Genomic DNA, 26,434 nt, shown 5'->3' with positions numbered 1-26,434 from the left:
AATAAACAATCACAGAAACGATATCAGACGTAAAAATATACAGTTTACGGTGCAGAGGAGGGAGATTCCAGTAGGAGAGACTCGCGTAGTTGTGGGTAGTCCTGCGTTGTGGGCTCCGCTGCGTTGTCATCTTACGACCACGGCCATTCGGAGATGGATCGTCAGGCCCCCGGATTGGCTTCTGCGTCTGGTGAGGGGGTTATTGAGATCGGCTGACGGGCCGGAGGGCCCGTTTGTGGCTCCCTCCATGGTCTCAGACGCCGGACCATCTTCCCTAGAAGGCTACTGGAGAACCTGCACGAGGTCCGACGACGAGGAATCGTTAGTCTCGTTGAAGTCGAACCTCTCTGTAATATCTGGGTGGTCCAGGGGCAAGAAACGGTAGGTGACTTGCACTATAAGGACTGCTACGGCTGTATAAGGACTGTTACGGCTGCTAATATCGGTGTTGAAATGATCAGGAGGGTCGAGGAGATAATTAGAGTGGCAATTATATCGTCCAACCTTAAAAGAACCTACATCAGGATCCTTAAGGAGGCGGTAGGAATCGAGGCCGTCGGTGCTCGATGAGGAAAACGAGACCCTGCGGAAAGTTCTCGCGAGAATGGCGGTGAGCGCGTCCCAGGGGTGATCTTCTCCATCTGGACGGTGGATGTCGCCGACGACGAGCTGCTGGAAGCGAAGAAGAGGATGGCCTCTCGTGACGTGGCACCAGGTCGGTCGACGACTCGGTCCTTCGCTGCCTCCTGCCTCCGGGCACGGGCATCGTATGCTACGCCGATGACACTCTGGTCCTGGCCGGGGGACGATGGTTTAACGAGACTCTGCAACTCGGCGAGGTCGTCGTGGCGTGCGCGGTTCGCGCCATCCAGGAGCTAGGCTTGAGCGTGTCACCTGCCAAGTCTGAGGCCATGTAGTTCTTCGACCAACACCGTACGGGAACCCCTCCTCCTGGCCTCTGTGTGAACATCCGCGGAAAGGCAGTACAGGGAGGGCTCCAGATGAAATACCTGGGCCTCGCGATCGACAGCCAATGAACGTTCGGGCCGCACTTCGAGTTCCTGGTTCCTAAAGTGACGGCCGCAGCCAACGCCTTATGCGGCCTATTACCAAACATCGGCGGGGCCGGAGTCGGAGTTCGTCGACTGTATAGGGCCCCGGTGTGGGCGGAAGATCTGCCGAGGAGTCGTCGCAGCTTACTGCTGTTGAGGAGGTTGCAGAGGACTACCACCATCCGAATAGTCAGGGGATATCGGACCATATTCTACGCATCGGCGTCTGTGCTGGCGACGTCTCCTCCGTTCGAGCTACAGGCCCTAGTCCTCCGACGGGTGTACATCACCTGCGGGGCCTGTGCTCGGGCGGGGATACGCCCTCCGCCAGCCAGTCGGTCCACGACGTTCGGAAGGAGGCAAGGCTCGAGACCTGGTTGGAGGTTGGAGCGGTCCTACCGAACTGGGAGACCTGGAGAGATCGCGGCGGGCTCCCGCTGACGTACAAGATGACGCAGATGCTCATAGAGTACCTGCTAAGGATTCGGCGAGAAATGACTAGCACGTGCCACCTATGCGAGGAAGAAGAAGACGCAGCACAGCACACGCTGGAGTTCTGTCCTGCGTGGGAGGAACCGCGTCGTGTCCTACGACTCGCCATCGGCGAGAGTTTGGCCCCCGAGGCGATCGTAAAAGCCATGCTGAGGGGGCAACAGGAGTACATCGTCGTCCGCTCCTACTGCGAGCAGGTCATGCTCGCAAAGAAGCGTGCCGAGAGAGAAAGGGAGAGAGGACAACATCCATCGAAAGTGCTGTCAAGCCGAGGAGGGTCTGCCCCCCCCCCCCCTCGGATTTGCACGACGGCCCAGGCAGCGTGGCGTTAGGAGGAGTGGTCCCTAACGGTCAATCAACGGAGGATGACTTCCGATAACACCATCAGGGAGAAGGTGTGCCCCGGCAATAATTCCCAAGGGATCCCGGGGCACTCCTACCAATCGTTAGGGCGTCCACCGTGGGTTTTTAGTCGATTTGAGTCCGACAGTACCCCGTCCATGAGGATTTGCCCACGTTAAAAGAAAAAAATCGTTAACTAAAAGTCCAGTTATGAGGAGTTGAGAGTTGAATTGCCAAGTTGCTATCAGTTATAAATTATTAGTTGTGAGTTGTGAATTATCTATAAAGTTGTCTTAGTTATAGCACATTACTGTATTTAGTTCATGTTAAATGACCATCGTTTCCTGTCTAATCCATTGTAAATGGATCCATCTATCAATAAACTTATCATTTAGGATAGAAATCATTGAAAACCCTTATTTCTAATATTTCTGAATAAATAAATCCTATATTATGAATTTACATATAGGTTATATAGATTATATGAGTACTTTTTGCAAATACTTAAAAATGACATTAATAGTTAGGGTATAAAATATAAAAGTCAATGTTTTCATTTCTCAGTGTCTTCACAGCAATGTTACATCAAAGAATTCTTGTAATTGATTTACAAGTACTTTTTCACATTTTATAACATTTCCCATTTTTTCAAACTTTGGTTTTCGCTTATTAATAGATAATTGTATTGCAAAGGAACTTTTTTAATATGTTATACACTTTTCAAAGTCCAACCTCCACATTTTACTATAGTTCCTAAGTTTCTACAGTAATTTAGCGCTATTAATCTTTGCGTGACTAATCTATTTGGAATAGAAGACATTTTGTCTCGTTTGTTGTTGTCCGTCAAAGGACATATTTCTTATTATAATTTTACGTTTCATACGAAAGTAGAATAAGATAGATATACTTTACAGGTGAAATATTATGATGCCCCCTGAAATATTTGTAATATGAGTGAAATTTAAACACTAACTTTTTAAAAGCTATAGATATACTCTAATTGCAAATTATTAATATTATAGATATGAGATTCAATCTTTTATAACGATGTTTCTTATATTTAAAATTGGAGATGAAAGAATTTTAGTCAGGATCAGATGTGATAGTTTGAAAGAGGCAAATAAGTCCTGGTCGAAACAGGAGAAAAAGACACGTACGTTGTATGAAAAATAGGAGGACTGGTTGGAGCACTGGAAGGAGGAATGTGAAACGATAGATAGGATGAATTTGTACGTCAAGGAAATTCTGGATAGAAATAAAAACATGAAAAAGGTGGTGGCGGAGAATAGAAAGGAAGAAGGAAAAGAATAGAAGAAAAATGTAATTATTGAGAAATAAGGTACAAATACAAGTGTTATAAAATATAGATCAAATGGATGGCGGAATGAACGAATAGATGAATGAAACGTAATGGGGAGAATGATTATATAAAGATAAAGTATTTAAAGATAAAAAAGAAGGATTATCAAAAAACTGACATATTTTTATGCTATCGTAGTTATCTGTAAGTTTAGTTTTAGTTTTTTTTATGTTTATGAACTATGCAAAGCCAATTTTAGGCCATCAAACTGAAATAAATGCAGATATAAGTACATAAGGTAATTAGGGGAAAGATGGCAAATAGAAGATGCTAAGTAATTAGAATTCTGAAGTCTATTCAGTCTATGTTATCTATTATGTGTACTTACGAATTCTTCCGTTACGTCAATTGATAAAGAAAATCACTTAGCATTTGTTGTAATATACAACATGAGTATGTCGAAGAAATTTATGCTACGACGTCCGCAAAAATTTTTGCTGCAGCTTAGTATAATATTTCGTATTGTAATAAAAGAAAGGAGTGTTATTAACAGTAGCAGGTTGCAAACCGGAAAAGACGAATTTTTCGAAATTTCTTTTACTTTTGCACAAACGATAAGCATAAAATTTTACCTATTTAACGAGTTTAGCATCTTTCTCAACATGTTGGAGTAAAATGCCGCGTCAGTATAGTGGTTGCAACTTACTTATTTCAGTAAACAATGTGTATTTATAGCAAACAATGCGAACCTACGTGAAAAGATCGAACAGAAGACAATGGGCAGAGAATGAGCTTCGATCTGTTGCACTAGCGTTGGAGGATGAAACGAATAGAAATGCGAATAAAGAGTACCATATAATTTTTTGTTTCGTTTGCATCTTTTCCAACGTTTGATTCGGCTTGAAATAGTATCATAATGAGATTAATATGGTATGATAAATAATGGTATCTAACGAATAAGTTTCTTTATATTGCAAATTATATGTATAGGAAAAAGTGGTTCAAAACGCTGATTTCTACACATACTCAGAAATCATCGAGATGGGTGAGATGGATATTGTAAATAACTATACAACATTCTCTAGAAATTACTATTTAGTAATTGGTGTTTACCAAGATTATACATTGTTCCTTGGATTTATCTCATTTTTTTTTTTTTTTTAAGACACAGTTATATCGCTCTTTGGCTGAATCCTTCATTTATAAAAAATTATACTGTATCATCATAGTCGTAACATAAATTGTAGATTATAACTGATAACGCTACAGCAGCGTCATGGCGAGTTTCAAATATTATGATATATATAAAGATATATAAATGTAGATATTTATCTTCTCTTACCTATAACTTCCATTGGAACGCTTTCCGAAATCTGGCTATAAATAGGAATCGACATCGAAACTTCACAGCTATACGAGCCGGATGCCTCGTAACGGACATTCTCTAATTTGATTGTCGTGCCATTTTCAAAGCGCTGTAAACAAACGGTGTTTTAGTGCTAGTAGGTGGTAAAAAATTTCTATTAAATAAAATAAATAAAACGCGACCACTGTTTCCGTGTACTCGTTCAAACTCAAATCCTTCGCCATTATACCACTGCCTTTATCAGTGCCTCTTGCGTGCGAAAGCATGGTTGAAAATGAAAGGAACGTTTGTGTATCGATTCCTCAGAAATTGATCAAACGTCTGTTCTTTGATCGTGTAGGCGTTGAAAGAAAAGGAATGAAATGTAGAAAAGAGAAAAATTGTTATCTATATGGTGTTGTAAAATTACAGATGAATCAAGTAGAAAGCTAAAAGGACTGCACTGCATTCCATATAGATCTTACCCATATGAAAAAATTACAAGTGTCATATAAATATCTAAATTTATAAGAGGTTCAGATACTTATAAATATTTATAAATGTTCAAATATTATATTCTCGTGAGCGCCTGCACTCGTATATACTCGTATCAAGCCATTTTATAAGTAGTATCTTTCTCTATTTTGCATTTTGCATTTTACATTTTGAATCGCTAAAGTAGGATCGAATAGTAACTGCCGCAACTCGTATACATAATCACTAATTAAGAGAATTACAAATAACATCAATAGAGAAATGTTCAATATTAATGAACCGGAAAGTCTGTTCCATCGTGTCAGTGGTCAGTCACACAGAGTAGAAACGACATTACATATGTAGAATAAAATACAGTTGGAATTTGTTCCGTCATCCACTTTATTTTCTATACGTAACATGAATAAACTTTTATTTATTTGACGACAAAATATGTAATTTGATAAGGGCAAAATGTTATAAAGAATAAAAAAGTGTTTAATTTTCACAAGTTTTCAAGAGAAGAGTTAAAAAATGATTAAAAAGGAGGAATGTCGTGTGAAAAAGCAATAAATAATACATCGTTCATCAACAAATACGATAACATTGATATTTTTACATGCCACGTTATATACTATGACTCACGAAAGTATACGTGTGTACACATATAATAAATTTAAATAATTTTGAAATTTTATTAATCCTGTAACACGATACGACTATCGTGATTATATTGATCTTTGAAACACATTTAGAAATGTACGTATATAGAAGCTACAGACTATTTATTGGAAACATACACTTCACAAAATTTACCAACGTATTTGAATAGTTAATTATGCACTATATTAACAAACCACAATATTTAGTGAGGCTACAATTCATGCTGTATACTAATTTTTCACTAAGTGTATATTTGCAATAAATGTCTTATAAACTTTCATATACATTTTCGAATTGTTTTGCAACTTTCCTATTACAATCATGATAGTTGTATCATATTACAGTGCTACAGAAATTGCCACAAATTTCGTATAATGTACATAATATATTCATATAAATTTCCTGTGTTTAATATTGGAACATGTTCGTGAGCCATTATATGTATACACAATTTATAATATATATAAGTATGGCATCGTTTAAGTATGGAATGATCAGATATCTAAAAAGAATGTATTTTCATTATACCCTATTGTAATTTCGACCAATCGCGGGGAGACGTAATCGCAGGGAGAGACGTCAACGGGGGTCGTAAATCCCCGTTACGATTATAACAATCGACACCACGAATTGATCGATCCCCTGATTTCCGTTGAGATAATAAGGGGTGATTGAGTTTGTATAACCCTGGGATTCACAGAGTTATAAATTATATATGTCCAACACTTAGACTACACTGATGCCGAAAAGATAGCTAACAACTTGTCGCACGAGAACCGACAAAGATTTGCGGGAAGTATGCGAATCTCGCGCTATGTGTAGACTGCCGCGTTAGGCGTTAGTTTTTAGACTGATTGTCGCTCCCTTTTTCATACGGAAGAAAAGTTCGGTGTGGGTGTGCCCCTGTGCCTAAAGAACGCGGATTCGTTGTTCCCAATTTCGTTAGGAAAAGTGAGGGTAACGAACCGAGGTGTCGATTGGTCATGACCTGCATTACTGCTCGAAGGGATGAGTAGGGAGTCTCCTACCATCGTGGTGGATAGATGACTGTGTGCGTGAGAAAATCTAGCTTGTTTTATTACAGGGCTATTCAGATTTTCCTCATGGGCGCATACCCGCTTTCTCCGTGTTTTAAGTGCGACTAATAAACCCAAGGACCTCTCTAAAAAACCAGATGTGCGTCGAACATACTTTTAGGCTTAAGACATTCTTCAGGATAAACAGATTGACGACACATGGCGAAACAATACAGGAAAGTGAAAGTTATGGTGGGCCCTTAGGTTTATTGAGGGTCGAAGTGACGTTACGCAGGTCGGTTGTTGTCCGGTCGCGCGGGCTGGCGTGCAGATGTTTTAGGCGGCGTAACACCTATTATTTTTTACTTCATGTTCTTTAATCTGACAACGCTTGGATATACTCTGACGGGATATGTCACGAATCGAGGGTATCGTGTTATATTTTTATTAACGTCGCATGTTGCGATGCAGGTTGTTTCACGTGGTATCGGCCACTGGTTAAGAAAGTCCATCTCGATATTGTCTCTCGACATAATACAGACTATCGTTAATACCGTGTTTCAATTTCCTCTGGCGACGCCTTCGTGGTTTCGTCCCAATGAAAAGCGATGTTTTATTTAATTCCAGGTCACGAGGACGCTTACACGTAGATTCGCGCATAGAAAAATTTTTGTTTTACAACGTTCTCGTCGTGTAAGCGTATGTCGAGACGAGTTTGGTTTCCGTAGATTGTAGACTGTAGACTATAGAATAACGGTCACGAAAAATGAAGTAATATAAGAGAGCGTAAAACAAGATTGGATAACGGGCTAGAAGTGTATACTGTATATTCTTTAACGACGAAGCACAACGAACGCGTTGCAGCTGAGCTATAACTAAACAATATTTTGCACAATTTTTCATTCGCTATCTTTCTACGGATTATTATAACTAACGGAGTGTTTTTAAGTACGAAATTCGTAACAACAGCCTTTATTAAAAAATATAATGGATGCGCTCTTAGAACACCTGTTAATAAATAATATTTCACGTGTTTTCGTTGAACGATCTTTTGCGAATTATTATAAGTCAGGAATATAGGCAAAAATATTGTCAGTATATTTTTCTTAATTTTCAGATTTTTATATCACTTGCAAGAGAAATTCGGTAACTCAAACCTCTAGGAAAGTTTGAAACTTTGTAGCAATGTAATTCCAACGTGACAGTAATAGCGAAATCATTTCCTGTTCCGGCGAATAAACCGTATCATTCATTACAGTACGCTTTCTTGAACGAAAGATTGATTTTGGCTATTCTAAAAATTTTGTAATATCCATATGTGTATGTATTGTATGTATGTATCTACGTATTATACATACCGACATCTATGTATATGGTTTTAAAAATTTCTTATAAAATATTAAAGACGATATGAGTAAATTTTGAAAAAGAAGGGTCTTTTAAAAATTCTTTACTACCATAATATAGAGCATGAAACAATTGTGATTACAATTTCTTTTTTATATCTTACGTGGTTTCGTAAATATTTACTACATATTAAGAATTTGCAATTGTTTCGAGGAATGGTTCTGTCTCCATAAATCCTCTATTTATAACAACAAAAAGTGATTAAATCGTTGACGTCATTTAAACTACATTTTTGCAAAGTCCCCAACTTTTTCGAAATTTTCAAGTTCCCTTATTTGTGGCTAAGTATATACATACTTAATAAGTAAATTGTTGAGGTTATTAGATGTATGAACAGAGGAACGCGTGGATAAATTGTAAAGTAGAAAATATATTTTAATACAGAAGTGTAAGTACAAGTAGAAATATAATTTGTGCTGGTCCCGATCCGCACGCTACCAGTGTTACCCTATAACTGAAAACCCTGAAGCCATCGTCGCCTGTCTACTATCTATGATCTGCCTTCGTCCCAGTCTATTAACTATACGCTGTCGATGACTTCAGTGCTTCAGAAAACTAAAAAGACCAGATATAGAGTTTTCTTAGAAGTGGTGACCACTTCAACATAAATATTTGAAAAAGACAATAGCCCGATATATTCGAAGATATAAGCCTTTCAAAAATTAATGACAAACGACTGTGTATAATAAGAAACAAATACTAGATTATGTAATTATAGTAGTTTAGATTCATTGATATTATTCTACCTAAATCTAATGTTATTTACATTTTTTAAATATTCAAGTAGGTGACAAAGCACATACTTAATTTCAAATTTAAATGAAAAAATATTTTTCACATAAAACTAAATGTATAGAATTCTAAAGGTATATACGTAAGGTATATATATATATATGTATATACAGGGTGATTGGTACAAGCGAAAAGGGGGTGATTCTACGCGAAAAAAGAAGTCGAAAATATAGAATAAAAATTTTTCGTTCGAGGCTTTGTTTTCGAGAAAATCGACTTTGAATTTTCGCTCGGTACGCGTGCACTTTATCACGTCTCGTTATAACGGATCTCACTGTAGATCGTTGTCTCGATTAACGTTATGTTGATAAACACTTCCAATGTGACCGAAGTGTTTTCCTACCTATTAACTTACTATCCGACTTTTATCGCTATCCACTGTCAGTACCTATTAGTCTACCATCATGTCTACATACAGCAATCGGGAATACCATACACGGACATGATAATTCGTTAGTTGCGTGTGGTGGTAACGCATCAGCCGCAGCTGATCATTACAGACACCGGTATCCCAATCGTCGACATCCTGACAGACGTGTTATTCAAAGAGCAGAAGCCTTCGGCGAATATGGTTCTTTTGAAAAACTTAGACGACATGGTGGTCGTCGACGACGCGTTAGTGTAAATGTTGAAGAGCAAATACTAAAGGACGTTTTGGAACATCCTGACATAAGTGCAAGAAACCTTTCTTTGCGGTATAATTTTAAGTGCTTCACGATTCTTCGAATTCTACACGAAAACAACTTACATGCTTATCATATCACCAGAGTACAAGGACTCATGCCTCATGATAAGATTTCGCGAAAGGCATTTTGTCATTGGTTGCTTCAACAGCATGCCAACGATGCAGAATTTCTGTTAAAAATTGTATGGACCGATGAAGCGAAATTTACAAGGGACGGCATGTTCAATGTCCATAACATGCATAATTGGCAAAATGAGAACTCTCACTCTATTCTTGAAACACATTTTCAAGCAAGATGGAACGTAAATGTCTGGGCTGGCATAATCGGACATCTAATTATTAGGCCATATTTTTTCGAGGGAAATGTAACGTCAGCAGCATATTTCGATTTCTTACAAAACAAACTACCGGAATTATTAGAAGATGTACCGCTGAGAACTAGAGGAAGTTTAATTTTTCAACAAGACGATGCACCGCCACATTTTAGTCTTCATGTGAGAAATTTTTTAAACCAACATTACCAAGGCTGGATTGGTCGTGCTGGAACAATAGCTTGGCCACCACGCTCTCCTGACTTAACTCCGCTTGACTTTTATTTATGGAGCCATATTAAATCAATTGTCTATTCTGAAGAAATCGCAAGTTGCGAGCAATTGAAAGAAAAGATTATTGTAGCCTTTCATACTTTAAAACAATCGAATACGTTAGAAAGTGTTCATAGAAATTTAATTAGAAGAGCAGAAGTATGTGTTCGGAAGAATGGGCAATATTTTCAGCAATTTTTGTAATAATAAACTTTATGATTACTTCATATTATTTCATTATGTATTCCTAATTTTCCGTTGCGGCAAAAACAAACTTAAACTGCGATAATATCCATCGAGACAACGATCTACAGTGAGATCCGTTATAACGAGACGTGATAAAGTGCGCGCGTACCGAGCGAAAATTCAAAGTCGATTTTCTCGAAAACAAAGCCTGAAACGAAAAATTTTTATTGTATATTTTCGACTTCTTTTTTCGCGTAGAATCACCCCCTTTCCGCTTGTACCACCAGTTACCAACCACCCTGTATTCGAAAGAATCGTATCTTACAATTAGAATTTTATAATTGCAATCATCTTGTTTGAAGAATGTTGTTGAAAAACGTGTTCCTAAATAATATTCTATTTATTTTCTTGTAAACGCCTTTTTATAAATTATCCCAATTAAAGTAAAATAGTTTTATCAAAGAATGTAACAAACCTTCGTTTCGCATTCTTTTTACAATGTGTTACAGTTAAAGATGAGATTAAATGTACGTTTTTTCTAATTGCAGCCCTGTTATGCTATAGGAGCATGAGCATTTACCTCATAGCTCTGATTTTATTTTACCCTCACTTCTTGTTATATCCTGAAAATGCATGAACGTGTGTTGTATTAAAGAAGAGAAAGGAAGAGAATGGTAATTAACGTTTGTAAAAGGCTGTTTTAGAAGCATAAAAATCAATCAGGTATTAAATAACGTTTTCGAATATTAAATAATCGTAACAACCATTAAACTCCTAGTTCCTCTTTTCATGGCTAAAAGAGGATAATTCTGTTTGATCCTTACGGGCATTCAAGTTACCAGGTTCATGAGTCCTGAAGTGCAAAGTTCAGCAACGTTCACGGGGTATACTATGTAGACGTAAAGTGTAGAGTGTAGAAGGCTATGCATATATGTCAGAGACAGAGGGAGCAGAGTATAGAGTAAACAGAACACTGAGAAGATACGCGTTTAATGACCACTTTTTCTACGTTACTCTTGATGTTTCAAGCACGACGCAGTTCGTAACGCAAAATAAATCGTTTGCACGAAGCATGAGTTAAACATTGAACATTGAACATTGAACATTGAACATTGAACACTGAACATGCAGTGAACTTGAAACACCGATGTGAACCGTCGTTCTACGTATAATTAAAGCCATGCCGTTTCTTTTATACTTATTATAGAAATCTCGTGTCTCTTATAAAATAATTTACAAGTTAGTCCATTGTTAGTCTCAATGAAATTGTGCTCAAATTAATCTTTGATATTTGGTATAAAATATTCTTAAAATTCATTAAAAGAATATTGCATTAACAAAGACTATAAATTTTTGTCGATATGTTTATAATTTACGTTTTAATTGGAGTAAATTAATCTAACATTATCGATTGCGTTTCTTTTGTTCTGACAAAAAATAATGCTTGCTTTTGTGACAAAAGTAATTTATTATAATTAAGAGAAATAGAAAATAAAACTCTTCAAATAGTTATTTCTTTTTTATAGTTTGAACTTTTAAAGAATAGGATGAAGAATAGAAATTATAGATTCTGTTTGTCAAAGTTGTCTTCATAAAATATCGCTTAGTAATACCAGAAAGTTCCGAAATTCTACCTACAGCTTCTGCAAATAAAGTCGATAACTGACACACATAAGAGAATATCTATTTATTCAAATTCTCTTCAAGTAATTAGAAAAAATTATTTATATTTTATACAACTATGTACAACTTCAGACACTAATTTTTATTTAGTTATGTAAAAATTGGTCAAAATAAACAAGTTTTATCGATATCTCTTCAACTATCACATTTTTTAAATATATGTATTTATGTAGGTATACAATACTTTTGTAAAAAATAGTTATATGATATTTAGTTTATCAACAATTTTTCATATGATACTTATTTTAATACGACATTTTGTTTATGATCTGAATCAGCACGAAAAGTAACATCAACCGTATCCCAGTTTTATTTAACGCTTACAATTCACAAATTATAAGACACAATAAAATACATATGACTGTATTTTTGTGTCTATTATAATTCATTAATATATCTAATATATATAATAAATGTGTGAGTAATCACGTTGATAATATAACATATAAACCAGTCTCGCATAATTTTGACAATACACGACTCTAACATTTCATGTTGATTTTATCAGATAAAAGTTTTGCATTTGTGGATATAGGGGAAAGAGTCAGAAAGTTAGTATATCAAGTAGCTCGTTCATCGTCCTTTCGACAAATATAGCTTATATGTACTTGTACATACATATGTATATCGTCAAGCATTAATTTTGTTACGTTGCTCGTAATAGATGAAAAACATGAATATTCGATACAACAATTCGGTTAAGTGGATCTTGATATATTTGCCTTATTTCTTTATTTATTCATTTGTCCGTCGAAATCGATATGATCGATGAAATCAATTACTTTCTGATTATTTTAAACGATGGCCTTTTTCTCGTTTCAGTCGTTTCAATCATATCCTCCTGCCTTGTTCTCTTTCTTTTGAATTAACCCATGAAAAAACGATACGACATCTTTAAAAAGTAATATATCAAGAGAGAAATCGAATGAAAACAGTACTAAATAGGTCTTTTCACGCAAGAATAAACGAACGAGCCTGAATTAATTACACATTTATATTGTACATATATATATGCTGACCGTAGAACGTAGAAGTGGAATAACGCTATATCTGATCGGATACATATTGTACAATAATCTAACCGTGCAAGTAGAGTAAGACGATATGTAGTGGAACATGGGAGTGAAACGGAAAGCGACATGCAAGTTACAAGAAAGACAACGACGATATTCATATAAAAATAGCTATATAATTAACTATAATTTACCTATCAACTACTAACGAAAGCCTGTTACAAACACTGCTTATATGTAATTGTAGGTTAAAAGAAACGAAATTATCTATTAACCACATCGAGGTATCTGCTACAAATGGATACTTGAAAAAACTTTTCGTTTCTATATAATTATGGAGCAAACGGCTTAAGAGTCATCTTATTACATTTAAACTTAGAAAGGCGAAATGACACGATTATTATCATACTTATAATAAGAAAAAAATAGTCCTTTTTATATATTGCAAACAGTTTTCTCATAGGTACCCATAAAAATCTGATAAATGATAAAGATTTTTTAACGTTAAAATATTATATACATTCAATTTTTTAAATAAAAAAAGTTCTTTACATTAATTATTTTCTCCGCAAAAATATTACAATAATCATTAATTATACTTAATGCCTTTAAACAAACACAAATACTTTAAACAATAATCTTTAAATAAAAAATTGAATTCTTGCCCTTTTCCAAGAAAAGGTTTTTAAGTCTAGGTGCAACTCATTGTAACTGAAATCTATTACGCGTCTTTGTCCATGTGATTGCACATTAAACTAGTGTTACTCAAACAGATTAAATCGAACATTCAAATGGAGTAAATCAACAATTTTCTCAAAACCGTTCGATTCGATTGCAGCGAAATGCGTTTTCGAGCGTGATACGGTTGTTAATCTAGACTCAAGTTCAGACCTATATGGATTAAAGTATTAAAAAAGAAGCCAGACGGGTTCGTTGAATGATTTATTTTTAGATCAGACGAGGTATGTACTATAGAACCCCAATGCATCGGCACATTAACGATATATGCATGTTCGTTGAACTTTACTGACCATGACGGCCATTGTAATTTTGATCCATTAAATGGTGCAGAAGATAGTCTACTTTCATCAATGAGAATGTTCGTGTATTTCTGTATTAACAGCAATAATAATAATAATAATAATAATAATAATAATAATAATAATAATAATAATAATAATAATAATAATAATGATAATGATAACATGCTTTTAGTACTCTATGTATACTTATACATTGATATAAAAGAAAATAAAAAAACTTTTAATGTTTTAGATACTAAAAAATAACAGTAACGATATGACCTCGTTACTCGTTACTTATTACTTATCACGCATTACAAGACTACGCACAAGAGACTAGATAAGCTAAAATAATTATATGACCTTATTCAATAAATACACCTACAAGATGTTTTATCCAGAAATAGCTACTTAAACATATATCCTACATGTATTGTATGTACCTCTTTCAATTGTGACGATACACAAAAATTATTTATTATCCAGTCAAATATATAGGTCTCCAAAAACGAATACCTAAATACATTGAACGGAATATTTTTATTTTGATTTATTTCATAAGATAAATTTTAAAATTCTAAATATTTTTACGCATAATTTTCTTTTAAGCTTTTTGCATACTCTTTCTTTTCGCTTTCATATTGGCACTGACACGACGATGGATGTAACGATATAACCTCGTTACGAGTTACGAGCACGAGCTTCGAGCAGCGCAAAAGACGATTGCAATGTGTTAGCAAATACGTGAACGAATATTTGTTCGCGAGAATGAACCTGGCGCGAAATCAATCAGGAAACCTCTAGAATGGAATCAGTTACGGACGAACCTGGGGTGAACCGTAAGTCGCGAGCTGCGAGCCGCGAGTCGCGAGTCGCGACCACGAGGTCAGGCTGCAAACTGCAGGAGATTGAAATTTGGTGAACGGACCTGATGCGATATCGGTGAATCGCTGGGAAAGGCGGCATAGATAAACTCGATCGATAAGGCAGGTATTAAAAGTATCAAATCAGTATTATAATCGTTGACAAGATTGATTTTAATTTTGATACTGACACTTCATTTTCATCCGATCAAAATAAAAATATTAATTCCAGACAATTACATTAATGGAGACTCGAAAAATTCCAGCATCACACGTTCCGATAGAAGGCAAAAAATTTCTAAACAATACTAGACACGAATACACAGGAAGCCGGTATGTAACTCGAACACGTACTCATCTATCAAAGTATCACGGAATCGTTAAATGCATTAGATTAATGAATTACTTTTTCATGTATAATATTCGTAAGCGGGTATCATCAATGACCGTTTCTCCATATTTTCTGCTTATTTGAAGGAAACTAATTAACTAAAGACAATTATTTAATACAAAACGATAATATGAAGCGGAAGATCAATGTGACATAAAATATGATATAAAGTGTAGTGATATAAAGTCTATTATTTTCGCCAAAACTTTAAATAACCTCAAATAAATTAATGCAGACCCGAAATCGATAAACGAGGAAACTTAAAACCGTAAATTTCAAGAGATTTTAAAATTCATTTAACACGAACGAAATAAAAAAGTTGTATCGTAAAATATTTAAACGCCTCGTATAAGATAAATGTCATAATAAATTATAAAATTTTATCCATTTAAGAGAAATAAAATTCAAAGTTATATCTACCAGAAAATACTAAAACACAACATAAAACACGGATGCGATAGTAAATTATAAATAACAATACATTTATCAACGTTTAAAATATGATAAAATAAAAAGTTGAGCCGATACGCACATAAAACGTCAAGAATTCAAGGTTACAGGTAATATCATATCAACGACACATAAAATATTAACCGTATTAGATATAATATAAAATGAATGCGTTGATGTAATATGCGTGAAAATATAATACCAACACAATCTTAAGTCAATGATATTTTGCTGTATCAAAGAAAAAAGGAGTAAAAGAAAAGAAAGCTGATTTGTCAATTCGAAGATTATCGTTTGCTCGGGGTAGCATATGCGATGAGTATGACTACGTAATTGCTCAAAGACTGCATAATTGGAAGACAGCCAGGACCAGTCGTATGTTGATTGTATAAAACTCACCTTCATGCTTGCGCCCTCTACTTCCCAGTCCTTGAACGGCGGTTCCCTATCCTTTATGTATTGTAATATCTTCTTGTCACCCTTCATGAACTCGACTTTATGCAAGTCAGCATCTGGGACATTATGATCGCAATGCAGAGTAGCTGTGCTGTTGTATGTTACGTAGTTGGGTGCTATCAGTCGTACATGCACCTTGCAAGTTGCATCTGAAAGTCACCGATGACGTTTTACTTTTTGAATAACAATTTCTCGCTAGGGAAGTAGCTTTTATGATTATTTGACTTTCCAATCTTTTTCATTAAAGTATAAAATTTATCAAATATTTTGACAACTACATATCTCTATGCTTCTTTTTCCTTTGATCGCATAATTATAATCCCATTTCCCGAGCTTTTCCGTTAAAGTATCCAATACCGCTGAATAACGAATATATATGAAACATATGAAATATTCAAACAAATATGAAGTATTCCAACAAATAAATATCATTCTCTCCCCCTTTACAAGATAATTATAATTTCACATCATCCCACATGGTTACAGATCTGTTGTCTCATAAAAACATCCCGTTTGTCATTTCTACCACTTAGTAATATTGAGCATACATCATTTGATTCATCAAACATTTCAAAGTTTTTCATTTTATATTACGAATTCCTTAACGTACTTTTATTTCATTTATGTACTTTTCATTATGAAAATATTATATTTTATTATTGCGAAATATCTATATCGTTAGAGGTACATTTAGTATATATTGGGTTGGCAACTAAGTGATTGCAGATTTTGTCAATAGGTGGTTTTAGCACATTCTTTTGTTTCGTCAACGTGTTCAAAGCATCTAACCTATATTGTTTCCTTGTTGTTTGGACTTCCACCTTTAATTTAGTAAAAAAATGGCATTGGTTAGTTATTTAGTTTCGTTTTTATCCCAACTTAAAAATGGAAAAACAAGACGCGCATTTCAGACATATTTTATTGTATTATTACCGAAAAGGCAAGAACGCATCGCAAGCACACAAGAAGTTGTGTGCCGTATATGGGAATGAAGCCTTGAAAGAAAGGCAGTGTTAAAATGGGTTTGCCAAATTTCGTTCTGGCGATTTTTCACTGAAAAATGCTCAACGATCTGGCCGTAAAGTTGAAGTTGATGAGATTCATATCAAGGCCATTATCGATTCAGATCGTCATAGCACAACGCGCGAGATTGCAGACAACCTCAATGTATCGCATACATGCATTAAAAAAAAATTAAAACAGCTTGGCTATGTCATTAATGGATTAAGGATTAAGGAAATTCATTTGACGCAACGCATTAGCAATTGATCCATTTCTGAAACGACTGATTACTAGCGATGAAAAGTGGATAGTTTATAACAATGTTAATTGAAAAGATCGTGGGTGATGCAAGATGAACCAGCCCAAACGACACCAAAAGCTGAGATTATACTGTTGGTTTGGTGGGATTATAAAGGAATTCTGTACTTTGAACTTTTACCAAGAAACCAAACGATTAATTCAAACGTGTACGTTCAATGACTCGCCAAACTGAGCGATGCAGTTGAAGAAAAGCGGCCAGAATTGGCAAATCGTAAGGATGTTGTTTTCCAGCATGATAATGCAAGGCGCCGCACATCTTTGGTCACTCGCCAAAAATTATTGGAACTAGGTTGGGATGTGTTGTCACATCCACCATATAGCTTTGACCTTGCGCCTCCAGATTACCATTTATTTCGTTCCATGCAGAACTCCTTAAATTTTTAATGACGCTGATGTTGTAAAATCACATTTAATTCAGTTTTTTGTTGGCAAAAATCAGAAGTTATGACACTGTCTGAAAGATGGCAAAAGGTCATCGACAAAAACGGACAATACCTAAAGTTATATTTTTAAGCAAAAATTTTGAATTTTCCTTCTTATTTAAAATACGCGATCATTTAGTTGCTAACCCTATATATATATATATTTTGACATATCTACATATATATATATATAATATATATATATAATATAATCAAAATATAAAATATGATCATATTCAAACAGTTTTCAGAAAAAAAGAAGATTATTGTAGAGTATTTAAAGCGAAATATGGCTGAAATGCAGATAAAAACACGATACAGAGCACATGCAGGATAAAAGAACATTTCACATGATAATGGCGGTGGGCTTGAATGGATAATAATTCGTTTAACGAATCTCAAATGTCTCGTTATTATACGTAGTGAAAAGTACACGCAGCAACAGATATAACGGGAAACTTGCCTCGTTACGATTCAACAACAAAATGTTTTGCCCTTCTTGTCCCTCGCCCCTAATTACATCGTTGACAATAACAAAATCGTTAATTTATTTTCGGGACAACAAACCGGGAAACTCTACTCGTTCAATAACATGACATAAAACTTTAAACATTGTGCTCGGCTGCGTCCGCTAAAACAAATCTTGTGTTCCTCGTTTTATACGTTTATTAAAATCATAATTAATGGCTGCGTTTCATGAAAGCTGGTCACAATTATAATGACGGTTAAAAAATATTTCGATAGTACAAAATCTATAATAGATATATACAAAAAATAAGGCAAAATAAAACGAATAATCCTCTTGTTTGATTTTTAGTTGTTTCAGATAATTTTTCTATTATATTAGTAGAAATAAACTCGACGATACGACATTTTTTCGGAGAGCTTAAAATAATTTGATAGAACGAACTGATCAGGTCCGCCATTATTATCGTCGAGTTTATTACGATCATGATTGAAGATCGATTTTTGATAAACTGATAACGTTCTGATGCATCAACTGTCACCGCATTGTGATCCATAGGAAATTTAGATCTAAAATTATTCGAATGTCCTCCATAGTAGTCTAAATCTTTATCACGTTTTAAAAACACATTAAATAACTAGAACATAGATAAGAGAAAACAATTTGACATATCTTAAAAAGCATAATTATTGTAAAAACTTTGTAACGATTCTCAAACTATGATGCATTTAACAATGTTATTATTGGTTGAAATTAACAATTCTTATTAATCCCTTGCTTTATAATATCGAGTTACACTCGCAGCGTGAATTAAGGAGCAAACGTAACAAGATTTCTATTCGTCTGAAAATTCAATTTCAACTCGTTGTTGGCATTTAATCCTTTGTATTCCATTGGCGTCTTTACGGCAATATTGATAATATGATTACTTTTCTTATTATTTTCACCAATAAAAGGTGGGAAAGCAGAGACAGCTCTCCAGTATAAATACAAACATTTATAACATTGATCATGCTGATGTTTAATACAAATTAAATGCTTTTCATTTCTCCTACCTTTTTAGTTATTTTAATATAGGTAAATCTGTAATTCCATTCACATCACTTGAATATTACAGGATAAATACATTTTTTTTTATTCTTTTATTTTAATGTTTCTATATTTTAATACAAGGCGTGCAATATTTTTTAAATTATGGAGAAAGTGGAAACATACGTGTTTACCCCAGCATCAAATAATTTACTGAATTTTGAAACTGCTTCTCTGTAGAAAATGGAAAATATGATTTATTGTGTTCTTCTCCTAATTTTCACACGCGCCATACAATGTAAAGTACTAAATGAAGTAAAATTTATTAGCTTCCCAATAGATGTAGAGACTAGGAATCCTAATACATACGATCGACAATATGTATATAGATAGATATACAGAAAAAATGATAAAGCAAGGGATTAGCAATATCTATCTCTTCAATTATAAAATTTCAACTATAGATTGAACAAAAATTTCGGATCCCGGGTCATATCTTTCAAAGTAACCAATAAACTTTCACTTATAATTAATGAAACAGCTGTTACGATCAAATTTATATGTTATCGCGTTAACGTTCGGACCGTGTGCCGTGTAACGTTGCGACGATTCGCTATTAATGTGTCGAGTAACAATTACCCCGAGCTACATCATCGGGCAACAATTAATAACTGGATAATCGATACAATTTAGCGTGCCGGAAGGCAAGTGTCTGTTAATGCGAGCGAGTTCCTTCGTGAAATCTAGGTCGTTGTAGAAGTAGATCCAACGTATTCGTGTCAATTTTTCGTTCCGTTCATCCAATTGTCACTTGTCTAGAACTTCATATAAATGATCAAAATTATGCTAATGGGTTAGCCAAGGAGAAATTTTTAAAGAATAGATAAGTGAAAAAGGAGACATCGCGGAAAATACGCAAGGTTTAATGTAACCGTAAGGAAGGATGGAGAGGTTTCGGTCGACTATAACTACTTGTGGCAGTACCCTGTTGCTGGGAGGTGTTACTGTATCGATCACTGAAAGCGCGTGTTACTAACACGCGCGCAGGCTATTCCGGGTATTTTTAAGACATTTCGAAATCAGCATATAACAATGAATAATCGTCGAAAATAGAATTGTTTTATGGTATATACGAATCGCCTAGATCGCGCACGTTTCAGATTTAAATCAATTTTTCCGAACAACGTTCGCAGTTCGCAGCTCGAGAGTCCTTCCGGAACGCCTCTGTGTGTACCGTGAAACGAAAGGGAAGAAAAAGCGAGCAAATGGCAGAAACGAGAATCCGTTCAATGGTTCGTCACGTATTTTAATTTTAATTCTAGTTTTCAGTGATAATTTACGAGAATTATCATAAATCTGCAAAAAGCAATACGATAGATTTGAACAATATTTCCTGATAATAATATAAGATCATAATTATTTTACTTCTGTAATTATTATTTTTGAGGCGAAAAAGTGGTAAATATATCTATAATATATTAAGGTAAATAAAAAATTTGATATAAGTAAAGCCATTTTGTTATTGGTTGAAATGATTGAATGAGATTGAACATATGCTGAGCCATTTTTGATTCCTTGTTGTATCCTGCTTCTGTCTTCCCATAATTGGAAGAGTAGACAAATGTCAAGCGAATTCCATTTGTAAACTGCCGTAATGAATTTTAGGAAATGTTATAATAATTTAAATAATTGAAGAAAAATATTTAATACGTGTGACACGTTACATATATGACGAAAAGTTTAAAAAAAAACCGCGAAGAATGTAAACACATCTATACACTTCGTAATTCGGTAGAATCTCTAACTAATAATATTTCTCATTAATTAACAATAAGTTCTTTTTAGCCAAATTTATTAGACGTATAAGTAGTTAAACTTGTTCCTGGTTATCTTTTCACTCATAATCACTGATAATACATTCGTATTGTCTAGACTAAATTCGAAATATATAATATTTTACATAAATGAAGTCACGTATATCGATGTACATTTATTTCACTAGATTATTTGTTTTTCTTATACTGTCAATGAAACACTAGTACAGATGACTTTCTCATTCAAATTCTGAAAAGACTTAGAATGTTTCGTATAAGACGTTTTAGAACGAAAACGATCGGGCAAATTTCTCAGAATAGGAAACTTGATTTCGATGATTGAGTTCCTTTTCAGTTTGAAACATTGTATAACACTGAAAATTTCGATAGAAAAACAATCGGTAATTTTCACTATCAAGAACAGAATGAACTGGCCGGGTGGGTGTTCACGATTGCGTACAACTTACATGAAAATAATTGTAAAATATATACGAATACGAATTTCCCCCAGTATGCTGACTGAATGCGTGGCATCCTCGTATGAATTTTCTCGCGTTGTCTCTACGCAAAATCTTACTGCTCTCTACGTTACTTAATACGGAAAAAACGTGCGTCTATTTTGTACAGTGATGTGCCTTTAAACTACACAACTTCGAGCTGAGTCGGCGCTACAACTGACCAAGCTTTTCGATCGTTTCACCAACTCCCATAGAATATAAAACATAGAGCGGAGACTCGCTGCCTTTTCGCTTATCGAGCGATCTTCGGCGTTGGATTTGCTAATGGGTCAGCCATGAAATAAACGATGCAAAGTGTAAACCGAAATGAATAACGCTTTGGTACCTTCATGATAAGGTGGAGCCGTCAATTTTAATTAACAGTTGCTACGACAAAGAGATGAATTAATATCGCGAAAAGAATATTATTACTTGCAGTAATATGCTACATAACTTGTATATATTTCCTAATAATTTTTTATAGTATATTTATAATTGAAAGATTCGATTAAAAGAAACAGAAAAAGATAAATTTGTATATACATATATGTATGAATATAATATTCATAATATCAATATTTTATTATTCTGTACAAATTTTTAAATGTTAGGAATGAAATAAGTGTTAACAGATAAATAAAAATATTGTGAAAACCACCTAAATAGTGCCATTTTTTTATTTCAATGTGTTCTTTTATTGAATATTTACTTTTATAGCGATAAAAATATTAATTATTTCTAACTTTTTTAGATACTAAGCTATTACAACAAGTTATAATACATTAAATATAAATGATAAATGTCATAAAATAATCTGTTAATGTTAATTTATACATATATGCAAAATTCATTAGATGGCTCCTTACTGTTTGAACTTATGACAAAAATAATTAACTGTTGTATTGCGAGGCGTAAAAATAATATTCAAATGAGCGACATTTATAGTATAAAATTCATTCCTTTCTACTCTTGTATATTGTGGGTTTGAAGTATTCGTATAAACATTTTATATATCTTCTTGTCATATGCTCATACAAATACGTTTAAAATGAAATACGTATGAGTTGTATAGTTGAGATTGAAGCATAAACAGAAATGGAAGGACATGAGGAAGATGAATTAGAAGATTTACATTCAACTATTTACACCTTTCCACCTAATGTACAGAATGTGATCGAACAGGTTAGATTGACCATATAACTGTCAAAATATACACTGACTCCTATCCTAAATGAGCAGTTAACGTTTTCTTATCTTGTTAAGTATTACGATTTATTTTTTCTTTTTTTGTTTTAGTGATCTATATGAATTTATATTAAGTACGTTATTTTTTAATTTTTAGGTTTTACCTAGTACAGATCCGTTGGATCAACCAAACTTTAATGTAGTAGATTATATAAATTCATTATTCCCAACCGAACAATCTCTATCGAATATAGACGATGTAGTAAATAACATGGAATTAAAAATATGTAACATAGACAAGGAAATTCGTTCGGTAGTACGTGGACAAACAAATGTAGGTCAAGATGGAAAAGCAGCATTAGAAGATGCGCAGAAAGTAATAAAAAAATTATTTGTGCATATCAAAGATATCAAAGATAAAGCAGAACAATCTGAAGAAGTTGTTAAGGAAATAACAAGAGATATTAAACAACTGGACTTTGCTAAAAGAAATCTCACTGCCTCGATAACAGCTTTAAATCATTTACATATGCTCGTAGAGGGTGTAGATACTTTAAAGTAATGTACAATAATTTCTTAAAAAAAAGTATAGTTAACACATGTAATTTAGTGATTATTACTTTATAATGTTATTTACTTGTTGCTTTAGAGTATTAACGCAAAAGAAACAATATGGTGAAATTGTTTTACCATTGCAAGCAGTGATGGAGGTGATGCAACATTTTAGTAGTTATATGGATATACCTCAAGTGAAACAATTGTCTGATGAAGTATGTAATATATGAATTTTTATAGCAGTAATAGTAAAATATATATATAATGTTTATTAACATTTTGAAATAAAGGTACGTCAAATACATATTGAACTGGCTCAACAAATTACAGCAGATTTTAAACAAGCATTTTCTGGTCAAAATCCAAAATATTTTAGTCAGTTAACAGAAGGTTGTTTAGTGTTATCCGTATTGGACCCTAAAGTTAAGTAAGTATGTTTATTAGAAGATTAGTTACTCAAATAGTTTTAACACAAATGTAATGACTAATTCTTTTTTACAAGGAAAGATCTACTTACTTGGTTTGTGGGTATTCAATTACAAGAATATGCACATCTCTTTGATGAAAATCAAGATTTTGCATGGTTAGATAAAATAGATCGGCGCTATGCATGGATAAAAAAGCATTTACTTGATTTTGAGTCAAAATTTGGTACAATTTTCCCGCAAGATTGGGAGATCTCTGAACGAATTGCTGTGCAATTTTGTCATGTTACAAGAGAAGATCTTACAAAGTTAATGCATAAAAGACGTTCTGAAATAGATGTAAAACTATTACTTTATGCAATTCAAAGAACAAGTAATTTTGAATCATTATTAACAAAAAGATTTAGTGGTATTACTTTGGAAAATGTGGATATAACAAATAAAAGGATTACTACTGCAGACACGACTGATAATAAAGTTCCAGGAAATCCGTTTGAACAAAATGACCAGGTTTTTAAGAATTTTGTATAAAATTGTCTTCTACTTAAGATTTATACTAAACATTTATACTAACGACTGTATTATATAACAGGTACAAAACGAAAAGCCAAAACCATCACCATTTTCAAATCTTATAGGAAAATGTTTTGAACCATACTTAAACATCTATATAGAAAGTCTGGATCGTAATCTGGCAGATCTAATGGATAAATTTATATCAGATTCTAAAACACAACCACCTGGTGCAAAAGATTTTGATGGTATTGAAGGTCCTAGTAGTGTGTTATCCTCTTGTGCAGATCTGTTTGTATTTTATAAAAAGTGCATGTTGCAATGTACACAACTTAGTACTGGCTCGATTATGTTGAGTTTAGCTGAAACTTTTCAAAAATATTTGCGAGAATATGCTCTTAAAATATTACAAAATAATTTACCTAAGTAAGTAGAGTACACGCTTTTTATTTGAATTAATTAAATTTATGACCTTTTATAATTAAAATTTATTTCAGAATCGGAGGTGGTACAGGGATTGGTACCAGTATGAGTAGTATACGTGATTTTCGAGACTTATCAACATCGGGTTTTATACAAAATTTTCAAAGTTTTCTAAAGGAAGGTGAAAGCACAAGATTTAGTAAAGAAGAGCAATCGCGTATATGCTGGTAAAAATTTGCTAATTGGTGGCATTTTAATTAACATAATATTTATAAAAAAGTTAATTGCACAAAGTTATTTTTCAGTATACTAACAACGGCCGAATATTGCTTAGAAACAACACAACAATTGGAAGAAAAATTAAGAGAAAAAACAGATAGATGTTATTCAGAAAAGATTAATCTATCTCAGGAGCAAGATATTTTTCATAAGTATATACTTATTTACATATCTTTTTCGGGTTATCGATATTTAGTTAATTTTTTTAATATTATTCATAACAACTTTTCCAGTGTTATATCGAATTGTATACAACTACTTGTTCAAGATTTAGAGTCTGCATGTGAATCTGCATTAACTGCAATGACGAAGGTACTTATTCAGTTTCATATTTGTTATATGTATGATTTTGTTCACCGTTATTGATATGCAAATATTTTTTAGGTTCAATGGAGTGCCATAGAGGTTGTTGGTGACCAAAGTAATTATGTTAATACTATTGTGGCACACCTTCGACAAACAATACCTACTATCAGAGATAAGTTATCTTCGTGCAGAAAGTATTTTACTCAACTCTGTGTCAAGTTTGCCAGGTAAAAACTGAAACAAAAAGTGAATTTGTTTTACTAAGGAAGTTAATGAAAAATGTATTTCTTTGCAGTTCTTTTATAGTAAAATTAGTACAGCAATTGTATAAGTGCAAACCTTTAAATACTGTGGGCGCTGAACAATTACTATTAGATGTACATATGTTGAAAACTGCTCTTTTGGACCTCCCATCAACAGGATATCAAGTTCAAAGGAAAGCACCAGCGACATATACTAAAGTAATTTCGTCTGATATATTAACTTTTTATAAATTAATCAGCACATTAATTTGTATATTAATTTGATATATTGATTTGTATCAAAACATATATTTCACTATAAACAGGTAGTAGTAAAAGGCATGGCAAGTGCGGAAATGATACTCAAAATTGTGATGTCACCAATAGAATCTCCAAAAGAGTTTGTAAAACAATGCAGAATACGTCTACCAGATTTGCAAGCGCCAGAATTTCAAAAAATTTTGGATATGAAGGTAAACTAATCTTTTTATAAACATTTAGAATACTTAACAGTCATATTAAAATCTCAATAATTCGTAGGGCTTGAAAAAGACAGAACAAGTTCTATTACTAGAACAGTTCAAGCAACCTGAGAATACAGATATTTCACATGACACTAGGAGTCACATCATTCAAGATAGCCCAGAACATGAAGCCGGGCGAATAAAAAGATTGGAAAAATTAATCAAAAAAAGAATATGAATGTTTCATAGTAAAACATATATATATATAATTATAA

General features: G+C 33.9%; 2 protein-coding genes across 2 annotated transcripts in view; one reads left to right on the top strand and one right to left on the bottom strand.

Annotated features, from left to right (window-relative positions):
- Nucleotides 1-21,958, bottom strand: part of LOC117216175 — a 32,407-nt gene extending 10,449 nt beyond the window's left edge. Inside the window, exons 1-3 of the mRNA XM_033462717.1 lie at nucleotides 21,738-21,958; nucleotides 16,160-16,365; nucleotides 4,529-4,661 (exon numbers count right to left, since the gene is read on the bottom strand). Of these exons, the coding sequence (XP_033318608.1) occupies nucleotides 4,529-4,661; nucleotides 16,160-16,365; nucleotides 21,738-21,804 (406 nt within the window). The 5' untranslated portion in view covers nucleotides 21,805-21,958. The remainder of the gene's footprint in view (nucleotides 1-4,528; nucleotides 4,662-16,159; nucleotides 16,366-21,737) is intronic.
- Nucleotides 21,959-22,530: 572 nt separating this feature from the next.
- On the top strand, nucleotides 22,531-26,420 carry LOC117216174 (vacuolar protein sorting-associated protein 53 homolog). Its single transcript, XM_033462716.1, has 13 exons — nucleotides 22,531-22,949; nucleotides 23,110-23,510; nucleotides 23,602-23,722; nucleotides 23,798-23,934; nucleotides 24,010-24,442; nucleotides 24,525-24,871; nucleotides 24,943-25,095; nucleotides 25,174-25,299; nucleotides 25,381-25,459; nucleotides 25,532-25,680; nucleotides 25,749-25,914; nucleotides 26,022-26,168; nucleotides 26,236-26,420. Exons 1-13 carry the CDS (start codon nucleotides 22,863-22,865, stop codon nucleotides 26,395-26,397), a joined length of 2,508 nt encoding a protein of 835 aa, XP_033318607.1. The 5' UTR covers nucleotides 22,531-22,862; the 3' UTR covers nucleotides 26,398-26,420.
- Nucleotides 26,421-26,434: the final 14 nt, after the last annotated feature.

Source organism: Bombus bifarius, unplaced genomic scaffold, assembly GCF_011952205.1.
Source record: "Bombus bifarius isolate JDL3187 unplaced genomic scaffold, Bbif_JDL3187 scf7180000010252, whole genome shotgun sequence".
NCBI lineage: Eukaryota > Metazoa > Arthropoda > Insecta > Hymenoptera > Apidae > Bombus > Bombus bifarius.
This window is presented reverse-complemented; position numbering and strand designations above follow the sequence as displayed.

Bases quoted from the DNA above. Each gene is read 5' to 3' on its own strand.
- LOC117216174 (XM_033462716.1), top strand. From the start codon at position 22,863: ATGGAAGGACATGAGGAAGATGAATTAGAAGATTTACATTCAACTATT. The intron at 23,511-23,601 runs GTAATGTACAAT...TTGTTGCTTTAG, and splicing joins GAGGGTGTAGATACTTTAAA to AGTATTAACGCAAAAGAAAC. The intron at 23,723-23,797 runs GTATGTAATATA...TTTGAAATAAAG, and splicing joins TGAAACAATTGTCTGATGAA to GTACGTCAAATACATATTGA.